The following is a 10981-nucleotide window of genomic DNA, read 5'->3' as shown; positions in this document are numbered from 1 at the left end:
GATGGAAACTGCTGACTTCATTCTTGTCATCTAGGAAAGGATACTGACAAGCCTGAGGTAAGGAATGAGGTGTGGGTTCTAGGTAGAGGTATAAGCACCAGTGTATTGCTTTTCTTCTTGTTGGTTCCAGCACTATATCCCATGCTACCACCTTTCCCCGCAAAAGAGAAAAATCATTTAGACACTGAGTAAATAACCAATGTGCCAGGCGCTATGCTAGACTAGCCTCCCTTTCTTTGGTAATCTAGATATCTGGCTTAATCACGGCAATTTCGTTTAGAGGACCACACACACTAGCTTTGTTTTAAAGGAGTTAACCAAGAACTCGCTAGCACATCCTTCAGTTTGTCACAGGAAGGGTGAGATGCGACTTCCTTAAAATGGAAAGTCAAGATAGATTACCAGGGAATTGACAATCCCTCCTCTCTAACTCTGTCCCTTTACCTGGCTTTATTTTTCCTTCTTAGGGTTTACAATCTGACACTTGTCTGCCCTAGCTGCTGGGGCAGTTTCTCCTGTTACATAGTATGTCAAACACCAGCTTGAACTCAGTGAACTTTAGACCTATGCTGTACCTACTAGGTGCTGTACCTACTAGTCAGATGTTGCTATTGAGCAATTGAAATGTAAGTATGAAAAGAATTACATTCTTAGCTTTAGTTTGTTTAAAAATACTCTATTCAGATATGTGATTCTACTTTTAACTGTAAGTCTTAGAAAATACTAAATCCTGAAAGAACAGTATTTAATAAAAATTTATCAAATTGAGATTTTCTATAAATACTGGATTTTAACAATATGAAAAATCAATCTAAACTTTTTGTATTTATTACATATTGAAAGGATAACATTTTTGATATATTAGGTTAAATACAATTATTAAAATGGATTTCTCCTATTCACTCATGATTACCTAGGTGAATTACTACTCTCCCACTACAATTGCAGAGCAAGCTCTCCCTCTGTAAAAGGCTTGTCCTTAAGTAGAAGGCAATCAGTAGTCACAGACCAGTGCATACAACCATCTAAGTTAACCTCTTTTCCCCAAGCAGGAGACAGACAGGCAGAGGCAAGCCTAAGAAAACCCTTTATTCAGCTGAAGCTGTGTCTCCCACGGGAAGCAGGTCCCACTGAAAAGCTGAGGATTTTCAGTACAATGTAGAGTTAAAATCAGGTCTGAACTCAGACTGTATTCAAATTTCAGCTCTACCCTTTGTTGGCTGGGTGACTGAATTAGTTATTTTTCCTCTATGTGCTTCCTTTCTATTTCTGAAGAGGAGGATAAGTGCCTGCCTTATTAGGTTTTCATGAGGATCAAGTGTGTTACTAAACATCAAGCAACTAGGATAGCTCCTGCCACATCAAAAGCAAGTGGGCAATATTCCTTCCCTGTTTTCAAAGCAGTTTGAAATGGGGTTTGCTTGACTACAAAGCAGCTGTTCAAGAACCAAAATTAAACACCAATTACTTGGATGAAGTGTGAAGTGACCTAAACATTACTCCTTAAAGGGGGTGTATTGGCAAACATTATTTAAGCAGGATTAATTTCAGAGTTCCACTGTGGGAGAGTAGAGACTACCCCACAGTTATGACCAACAGCATTAGCTACCAGAAAGTTCTTTGAGCAGGGCATTTACCTTGGAAGTCACATTAATGCCGCTTCCTCCCTCTGTTTTTCTAACAGTGTCTTAAGAACTACTAAACAAGGAAACTACTTGTACATTATGGCTCAAAACTGAATCTCTTCTGATCAAGCCACCTCCAGTTGACCAGCTACCTGCTTGTAGTCACTGTTCTAAGGGATGGTTTTCAAAGTGTGTTCTTCCGACTAGAAGATCAGCATCACCTGGAAATGGTTAGGGATACAATTCCTTAGGCCCCACCCCAGACCTACTAAGTTAGAAACTCTGGAGGTAGAGACCTACAATCTGTTTTAACCAGCCCACCTGTGATCCAGATGCACACTGGTGTTTGAGAACCACTGGCCTCGAAGGCTTATGACTAGTTCTAGACTTCTTCTAACCTAGTTTGGTTACTCTGTCTTGTGGAAGAGTTTTGTTCTACACCCCTCTTGAGCTTGTAAAATCTTTGCTAAGTCTGAGATATTTAGTCCTTGTATACATTGCTTGAATTGTCAACCAACTATGAAATTCTACCCCAAATGTTATTCCATTCAGAAGTTAAAAGGACTGGAAAGATTAATACGTCATGGTTTTTAGTCTTTTCCTCAGACAAAATTTCACCCTGAAAAACGAGATGCCAAGAACAGATAGGAGATTAGTTTCTTTAGAGCAGCCTTTAGCCTTTCAAATTAGCAGCTGGGCACAGGTTGGTAGCACAGTCAGGTTTTATTAATATATTTGGTCTGAGTCACTCATTTCCATTTTCTGATAGCCAAGTAGGACACTAACAAGGCTCCAATGATTAAGGCTCCAGAAAGGCCAGCCACCCACAGAGCTTGAGAGTCTACAGGAGAACCTGTAGGATGGAAAAGGTAGGTTAGTGAATGCCAAAACCAACCAGTGAATTCTACTTCCTGATGAAGACTGCCATAATTTGGCTATAGAAATATATATAGGTTTGTTTTGAGGTAGATATTGATCATATTAAGAGAGAGGGCAGAGGTGAAGAGATGGCTGTAGTTTGATTGATGTTTCAGTATAAGGATTCAGGTAAGTTAGAGTCGATCTTTTCCCACTTACTTGAATACTGATGAAGCTTTTCTGAAGAGTCCTTAGAGGCTTGGAGGAGAATCATTGGTCCTTTGCTAGAAATGCTGGCAGTATTGTTCTGAAAGTGAATGTCAGAGCTTCTTCCACTTCCTAATGGAGAGATGGGAGCTAGTGATTTATTAGCATATTTAGGGGGGTAGAAATGAGTTTTATCTAAGGCCATGTCCCTCGATATGTAAAGCTCTGATCCATGCCTTAAAAAACCTCACGTTAGTGTATGAATATAAAACTTGACCTTGTATCTAACACTCTGCTCAGTTTGACTAGAGTTTGGACACAGAGATTATGATGTTATAGACTATCCCTAAACTTCCATCCTTTCCTCAGTACAGATATAACAGTAACATTTATAATTAGACCCTTCTCTATGAATTGATAAAACATAAGAACAGATAACAGAGCTGGATTTGAATCCTACATTTATTTGCCAGTTGTAGGACCTTAGGAAGGAGTCCATGCGTGGCACAAAAGATTAAGTGCTTGACTACTAGCCAAATGGTTGGTGGTTTGAACCCACCCAGAGGTACCTCAGAAGATAGGCCTGGAAATCTCCTTCTGAAAAGATCACAGCCTTGAAAACCCTATGAAGCAGTTCTATTCTGCACCATAAAGTTGCCATGAGTTGGAATAGACTTGATGGAAACTAACAGGATGTTAGGAAAGTAAATCTAAGTGAGTCTAGTTCTTTAGAAGCAGAGGCAATAGCTATCATTAGAGCTGGATGTTAAAGTATTTAATATAGCACCTTTCATAATAGTTACTATTTAATCACTGTGGGAGCACTGTGGTGTAGTGGTTAAGAGCTTGGCTGCTAACCAAAAGGTCAGCAGTTCAAATCCACCAGCTGCTCCTTGGAAATCCTATAGGGCAGTTCTACTCTGTCCTATAGGATTGCTATGAGTCAGATCAACTGACAGCATTGGGCTTGTGTTTTAGTGATCACTGAGTTCCTCCTCGCATCTTTTTTTTGCTAGAATGAGCTTAAAGCTTTAAGGAGTCATGAATACCAATTAATTCATGGGTTAGACAAGTACAAGTTAATGGACTAGGTGAAGTACATACACTGTATAACTATTGGCCTGACAACTCAAGAGTATACCCTAAGTCCACAATCATACTCCACCTGTGGATCTTTAGGCCATGTTGCCAGACCTGACTTCAAGCAGATGTAGAAGTTGGCCTTTGTGAACTACCCAGACTTAAGTGTGATGTTAAGTTGATCCATATGTAGGCCATGGCTGAGTTTGACTCCAGGTTTAATGAAGATTTACAGGAAAAAGCCAAGGCCCACAGTTAGAGGTTTTATAGTTTCTCTTTAACAGGCCTGGGATTCTAGGAAAATCATTTGTCTTTCTGTTCCAATGCATCATAAAGTTAAATACTTAAAGAAGTCTCACTAATAAAAATGAGTCTTCAATTTGAAATCATTTGCCCAAAGGCTAGAAGAGGTTAGAACTGAGACTCTAAAAGACTTATTCAGATCTGTCTTCTAGTGAAGACAATGTCAACACTCACGGCTGCTAACAGGACAGGTCATCATACAGGACGGTGTGCCAGCAGGTCGGCATAGTGATGCACTGCAGTGTAGATACACCTAGGAGCCAGGAGAATTGGGGCCATGCTGTAATTGAGGCTTTGAACTGGTTTATTCTGGTTCAAACCTCTGCTGAGAGTTTGCATTTCCAACAAGTTCCCTGCTGAGAATTTGCATTTCCAACAAATTCCCAGAAGTTATACATAAGAATCACCTGGAGCATTTATTAAAATGTAGATTCTGATTTAGTACATCTGAGGTAGAAATGCAAATTCTCAGCAGGGGTTCGGACTGGAATGAACTGCTTCAAAGCCCTGGTTGTAAAGACCGTGTCGTATGTCTTTTCAAACCTGTGTTATCTTCCCAGGAAGGAGTCAAAAAAAGTTATCAGAACAAGAACTTAGTCTAAGCTGATCATCACAATAGCACTAAAGAACTAGAGCTTGTAGTTGATGGATGTCACTCAAGTCCTTTGTAGCAAGATTGTTCTGAGGCAGTATCAATAACATTAGAGTGCTATTTCTGGGTGAGAAGTGGTAGGACATGGATACAACTCTAACTTGGAGGGTTCAAAGCCACACTGAGGAGCCTGGGAGAAATCATCATACCGGTCCTCTGAGTGCCTGCTTTCCCTCTGAGTCCACAAAAGCGAAGGTAAAAATGCTGAAGCGCTGGTAGTAAGAAGGAAATGGAAGGCCTGTGGCTTCCTGGACAGGGATCAGTTGGGTCTGATAATTGTCTCCAGTGTAGGGGCATCTAAGCAAAGAGATAACAGTCAGGATGGGCTCCTTTGAAGGTCTGGCACAAATGTTTTTAAGAACCACTTACCCATTCACCAATATGGGCCACTGTGGTTCATACAGGTGGTTTGTGCTGGGTGTGGCCCAACACTGATGAAGGAGTAACCCTAGGTAGGGGTCTGTTCTATGGAGGATGGAGACCTCCACATAGATGGGATCCCGAAGGAACTTCACCACTGGGTAGTCACCAGTAGTATAGTAGGAGCTATAGTTTTTGTCTGCAAAAGAGACCAAAATAAGGAGATGAAGCAGTATAGACAAATAGGGGCCTTGAGATTGCCCGAGTTGGACCATCATCCATATAAAGCATCTTTCATTACCAGCTTAGGGTTTTCATATTTCAGAAAAAATGACAGGCATATACTGTAGGCCAGATGCTGTAGCCAAGAGGGACTTACCTTTGGCAATCTGAAGTTCCAGAGTGAGGGGTCCAGGCTGGGTGTCAGGAAGGGGTGGTGGGAGAGTAAAAACCTGGACATTAGCTGGAAGGACATTGCCACTTATAGAGTAGCTGCAGCTGACTCGAAGCCTGCAGAAAAATAGGACTTAAGCCAGTGAGTGTGAGTGGGTAAACTGTATTGCCCTTCATTTTAATATTAAGGACCTAGTAAGTGCTAGGTGTTGGAAAAATTTAACAAAATGTATATGATCCTTACCTTTTTTGGGAACTACATTTTAGTTGGGGAGACCAACACATACACAGAACCAGTGAGAGTTTCGAAATAGTGAGCAAAGCCATAAAAGAAATAAACATGATCCTGTGAGAAACGGGTACCTGCTGTAGAGAAGGTGGCCACAGAAGGCCTTAGAGGGAACTGGATATGAAATGGGATGACAAGTAATAACTGTGCTGAGAGGTAGGGGAAGAAGAACAAAACATGGAGGCAAGAAAGAGCTTCATGTCCTTTTGAGAGTTCCATAGAAGGCCATCCTGGGATTGGGGAATAGTGAAGGACAGTGTTCTGAGAGTATTCTAAGAAGCAGGCTGGAGAGGCAAAATAAGAGCCATTTCATACGGAGTCCTGAGGGTTATGTTTAAGATCTTAAACAATGGGAAAACTAGAAAGTTTTAAAATGTGTGACCTGACAAAGTTTTAAGAGGAATTCTTCTGGCTACAGCATGTACAATGGAGGTAGGAAAAAAAAAAAAAAAAAAAAAAAAAAGTCAAAACGAGAAACAGAAATGCCCAAGATAAATGAGTTAGAAATCTAGGTGAGTTAGAAGTTTAGTTCAAGTTAGAGGCAGGGATGGAGGTAGACTTGGTGAAATAGTGGTCAGCAAGACCGGAGGAGAATCAAGACAGTGCAAATATCAAGGAAAATGACAGAACTCTGAAAGCTATTGAGAAGAAGTATTCTTCTATAGATTCAAGATTGGCTTACAGCTTCTGCTTTATGGAGAAGGAGAAACTATTTTGCCAAGTAGGGTCAGGTTAAAGACCTTTACCTGAAGATACTGTCACGGGTAATAGAACCATGGCTCCACGTTCTCACATCCCTAGTTGCAATCAGTTGATTTTCATATACAGCTTGGCCTCCAGTTATCTAGAAGAGTGGGTAAAGAGAAACGTTGTCATTCCTGCTAGTCCTTTACTACTTTACTTTAGAACTTGCTTTGCTCCAGCACTTGGCAGTACTGCCCTTTCATACATTTCTACTCCCTGAGTGCAGTAGCATTGACTACCCTGGGAAGCTATCACTTGACACCTCATTTCAGAGCAAAGGACCTGGAAGAGGCATCCGGGAGCACTACCACCAATCCCAGTCCACCTACCCTGCTTGTTTTCCAGAGCAGCACAGTAAATGGAACCTGAAGAGTCAGTGTCTCTTGTTCTTCTCATCGAGGACACTTTGTTAAAGGATAGCCCCTTAGCTGGACCCCAGCTGTGATAGTCTCAGCTGAAGACCCAGGGGAGGTCATCAACTTTCTCAGTGACAACCTGTTACTCTGCCCTAGAGAGTATCCTAAACACAAAGAAGTCTTCAGGATTATCCCTCATGGTTAAGATATTCCAACTCTCCACCAGCCACTAGGACATTCCCACCCGACTTCCAAATCCAAAAGCAAGGTCAAAGGGAAGTTGTTCTAACCTGTCTTGTGGTACCACAGGAAGTAAATGGAAACCGGAACAGGACAAAGGCACGTGTTGCCATCACAGGGTTACATTCACTGTCATTCCCAAAGACCAAGCGCACAGAATTCAAGAGCAGTGGGGGCAAGGTCACGTTCTTAGACACTGCGATGGAGAACTGGCCATCTCGGGAACAGTGTGAGGTCACTGAAACAGGGGTTGGGTTCAAGCCAGATCATTTTTCATTTTTGGAGTGATCCAGACAAGAGTCTAACAAGTTAGTTGATCCAGACAAGAGTCTAACAAGTTAGTAGCTTTTGATCTCCCTCTGAGGGTTTGGTATTCCCAGCCTTCCAGAGCAGGGTTTGAATCCTGGCTCTGCCGCTTACTGCGTGACCTTAGGCCAAGTATTTACTTCCTTGCTTCAGCTTCTTCATCTGCTCAAACTAGGGAATTAGTACTTGCTTCTTTTTACTTAGCAGTTAGAATTCAGAGCTTAGAATAGAATGTGGCATATACAAGCTCACTGAGAGCCAGTTTTGACATTAGAAAACATTGGAGCACAATTTTGGGACATGTAGAAAAAAGTAGTTTGAGATTAAATGCTCAGGAAGTTTTAGTTTTGAGAAGACCATTAACTACCGAAGTGGCTATCCCTTGGGAATAGATTACGTTTCTGCCTATAAGCAGGTATCCTACACATAGACTTAATTTCTTAAATTATCGAATGTTACTTACTTTATTTGGATTCTAGGGGAATAGACGATTGGAGGATGTAAAAATTTCAGTTAGAGTCCAAGTGTTCTAAGAACACCTTGCTTTATACATCATCCTCCAATCATCTTTAGTATTTGTCCACTGAGTGAAAAACCTCTACTCTCTGGATTTAGTTATAAGTATTAGCACTTTTCCTCAGCTGGTTTCAAAGACACAATAATGCACCTGTGTTTCCATAGTAACAGGAATTCTCTTCCGAGTTGTAGCAGCAGCCTAGGGCTTCACAGTCTCCTTGAGTGATGCGTGAAGGACCACATGACACCCTAGTCCAGACTGGGACGGAGTCACAGCGGTCAGCATCTGGACCATCTAGGGTGAGATTTTAAGAAGAGAAGAGTAACTGAAGCCAGGTAACAGGAAGGTTGGCATTTAAATAAAGACATCATTTTGCCAGAAAGTATTACCATTAGATTCTCAGACATCTAGACAATTGGGATAGGTATATCCATATCACATGCTGTAGATTAAATCTCAGGTAGAAGGTGAAGTAAAGGCTAAGTCCCATTGTAAGAGCTCCCTGAAAGTGGTCCTGTTTGAAAGGAGAGTCAGTACCAACAGTTAGAAGCAGTGGGGTTCCTTACCATTCCCCCTTCAAGCACATTTCTCTTTGGTTCTTTAGAGCTGCTTCTCAAGTACCAGTACCAGTTGTTGTCGATTCCATCTCATGTTGACCCCACGGGTGTCAGAGTAGACCTGTACTCCATAACGTTTATCAATGGCTGATTTTTTGGAATTAGATCACCAGGCCTTTCTTTCGGGCACCTCTGGGTAGATTCAAACCTCCAACCTTTCAGTTAGCAGCTGAGCATGTTAACCATTTGTACCACCCAGGGACTACTCTCAAGCTTTAGTGTACTATAAATTACTAGGGGATCTTTTTTTAAAATGCAGGTTCTGGTTCAGTAGGCCGGGGGAAGGGTACAGGATCCTCTACTTTTATCAGTGCTATTGGTCTGGCCTACATTTTGAGGCAGCAAGGCAGGTTGTTGTGGTTATTAGTTGCTGTGAAGTCCGACTCATGGGAACCCCATGCGTGTAGAGTAGAACTGCTCCATAGGGTTTTCAAGCTATTATCTTTCAGAATCAGATTGCCCGGCCTGTCTTTCAAGGTGCCTCTGGGTGGACTTGAACCACCAACCTTTAAGCTAGTAGTTGAACACTTAAAACTGTTTGCAGCAACCAGGGACTCCTATCTAGGCAGAAAGGAAGCATTAATTACATACAGGTTCAAATCTGTTACAAGTTTGAGGCAGTGCTCTCAGATAGCAAAGCCAAGAGTTGTTGAAGTTGAGTAGGAGTCATCCTTCCTACCAACTCCCCAGTTAGTGATCATGTAGCCCCAGCTGAGAGTCCTAGTCTCTGAATAATCTGCTTCTAAGAGGTATTTGGAGCCCTGGTAGCTAAGTGGATAAGATTTCAGGCTGCCATCTAAAAGGTCGGCAGTTTGAATCCACGAGCCACTCCTTGGACACCTTATGGGGCAGTCACTATGAGTCAGAATCGACTCGACAACACACAACAATGTGGTCTTTACCAAGTCTTCTTGCTAGCTTCAGTTTCCTTCCCTACCAAGGGGGAGGGGCTCCTGCTTCTGGGCCAGTTCTTGTTTGGATCCCAGCTCTGCCATTCACCAGTGATGGCCTACTGCTGCTGGGGGACAGCAATAGTGCCTAGAGCACTGGGTTAGGATTGTGGGGGCTCACACGGAAAACATTTGCCCCAGTGCCTCGGCATTAAGTAATCTCTTAAGTGGTAGTCATCTTAAGGATCGGCCACAGTTGTGAAAGCTTGGAGAAAATTCTTCATGAGAGTCAAGGGTCACTATTCAGAGCAGGTAGGGGAGGCTGAGGGGTACTCTCTCAGCAGCAGAGGGCCACACCATTCAGAACCTGGAAGCTTCCACCTCTTACCTTGAGGGTACACAGGGCACTTGAGCACCTTCATCTTTGTCACTGTCTTGTGTCCAGCTGCATCTGTTCCTTCGACCCCAACCGGCATGATGTAATGAGAGTCCTGGAGAGACACGCCCTTGGAGTCAACTTGGATGGGGGCAAGGGGGGACCAAGTGTCCCTGACAGGTCATACTTACCTGCTCAGTAACATAGCAGCCACTGTAGGACGCCTCCAGCACCACGGAGCTGCCTGTGCCCTCCCTGATGGAGGTCCCACAGTCTGGGTCATTCTGCAGCTGGTGCAGCCCTCCTTCATTGTCTAGGGGGCAGGAGGGGTGAAAAGCACAAGTGGTCAGTACCTGTGGTCACCAGTGCTGGGCAAGGATAGGGAACTTTGCCATCAGACCTCAAGGGGCAGGTGCCAATAAGGAGAGAGAGACACAAGAGGGGGATCAGATACGAAACTAAAGTTAGTCTAGATTATTCATTCTATAGATGGAAGCTATAGGGGCAAAGTATCAGGGCAGGAGGCTAGACGATAGCTTTAGTCAGTAGAAAAGGTAGATCTTTGCGGAGCTAAGATGGGCAAAATGGTCTAACTTACCCCAAGCTATTAGTGCAGGAGGACTTGCTGCCTCCTGGCTTGGAAGGTTTGCAGTGAACTGGAAGCTCTGGTGCCCACAGTGGAGCACACCTGAGTAATCTGGTGCCACAGGCTTATCTTGGCCGCTCAAAGTCAGAGATAATTGAACAGAGAGCAAGATGCACTGCAGTAGCTGCATGGTGCTGCTAGGAGTCCTGTACCCTGAAAGTTCCACACGTCCTCTCCCAAGAGCCAGCGGCTAGGCCCTTGCTGGGAGTGTCTTTATATCCAGAAAGAAAGTTCCATTTCAGCTGCACATCTTTGTAACAACACAGGTGGGATGCCTTTGGAAAAGGTAATTCCTCCAGCTTCAATCATTTAGAAGCACAGTTTGCAGCTGCATTGCATTAAACTTCACCATCCAGGAGGTTTTCAGGAAACCGCAGGAGAATGTGGTACATTTTAGCAAAAGAGGCTTCCTTGAGGTTGCTCAGTATAGCACTGGCTTATTCATTTTAGAAGACTGTTCTCTAGAATTTTGCATATCTGGTGTGAATCCTGGTTCTGCGTCTTATGAGCTATGGGCACTGG

At 43.0% G+C, this 10981-nt stretch overlaps 1 protein-coding gene across 1 annotated transcript; it reads right to left on the bottom strand.

The window, feature by feature from the left end:
- Positions 1 to 2374: 2374 nt before the first annotated feature.
- On the bottom strand, positions 2375 to 10589 carry ZP4 (zona pellucida glycoprotein 4). The gene is made up of 12 exons (XM_023728151.1): positions 10412 to 10589; positions 10005 to 10126; positions 9826 to 9928; positions 8081 to 8236; positions 7158 to 7345; positions 6514 to 6611; positions 5465 to 5595; positions 5095 to 5284; positions 4875 to 5022; positions 4244 to 4326; positions 2703 to 2812; positions 2375 to 2478 (listed from the first exon to the last, which is right to left on the bottom strand). Exons 1-12 carry the CDS (start codon positions 10587 to 10589, stop codon positions 2375 to 2377), a joined length of 1611 nt encoding a protein of 536 aa, XP_023583919.1.
- Between the last annotated feature and the right edge of the window lie 392 nt (positions 10590 to 10981).

The sequence above is a fragment of the Trichechus manatus genome, unplaced genomic scaffold, assembly GCF_000243295.1.
Source record: "Trichechus manatus latirostris isolate Lorelei unplaced genomic scaffold, TriManLat1.0 scaffold00021, whole genome shotgun sequence".
NCBI classification, from domain to species: domain Eukaryota; kingdom Metazoa; phylum Chordata; class Mammalia; order Sirenia; family Trichechidae; genus Trichechus; species Trichechus manatus.
Note: the sequence above shows the minus strand (reverse complement) of the source record. Positions and strands in the feature narration are given on the sequence as shown.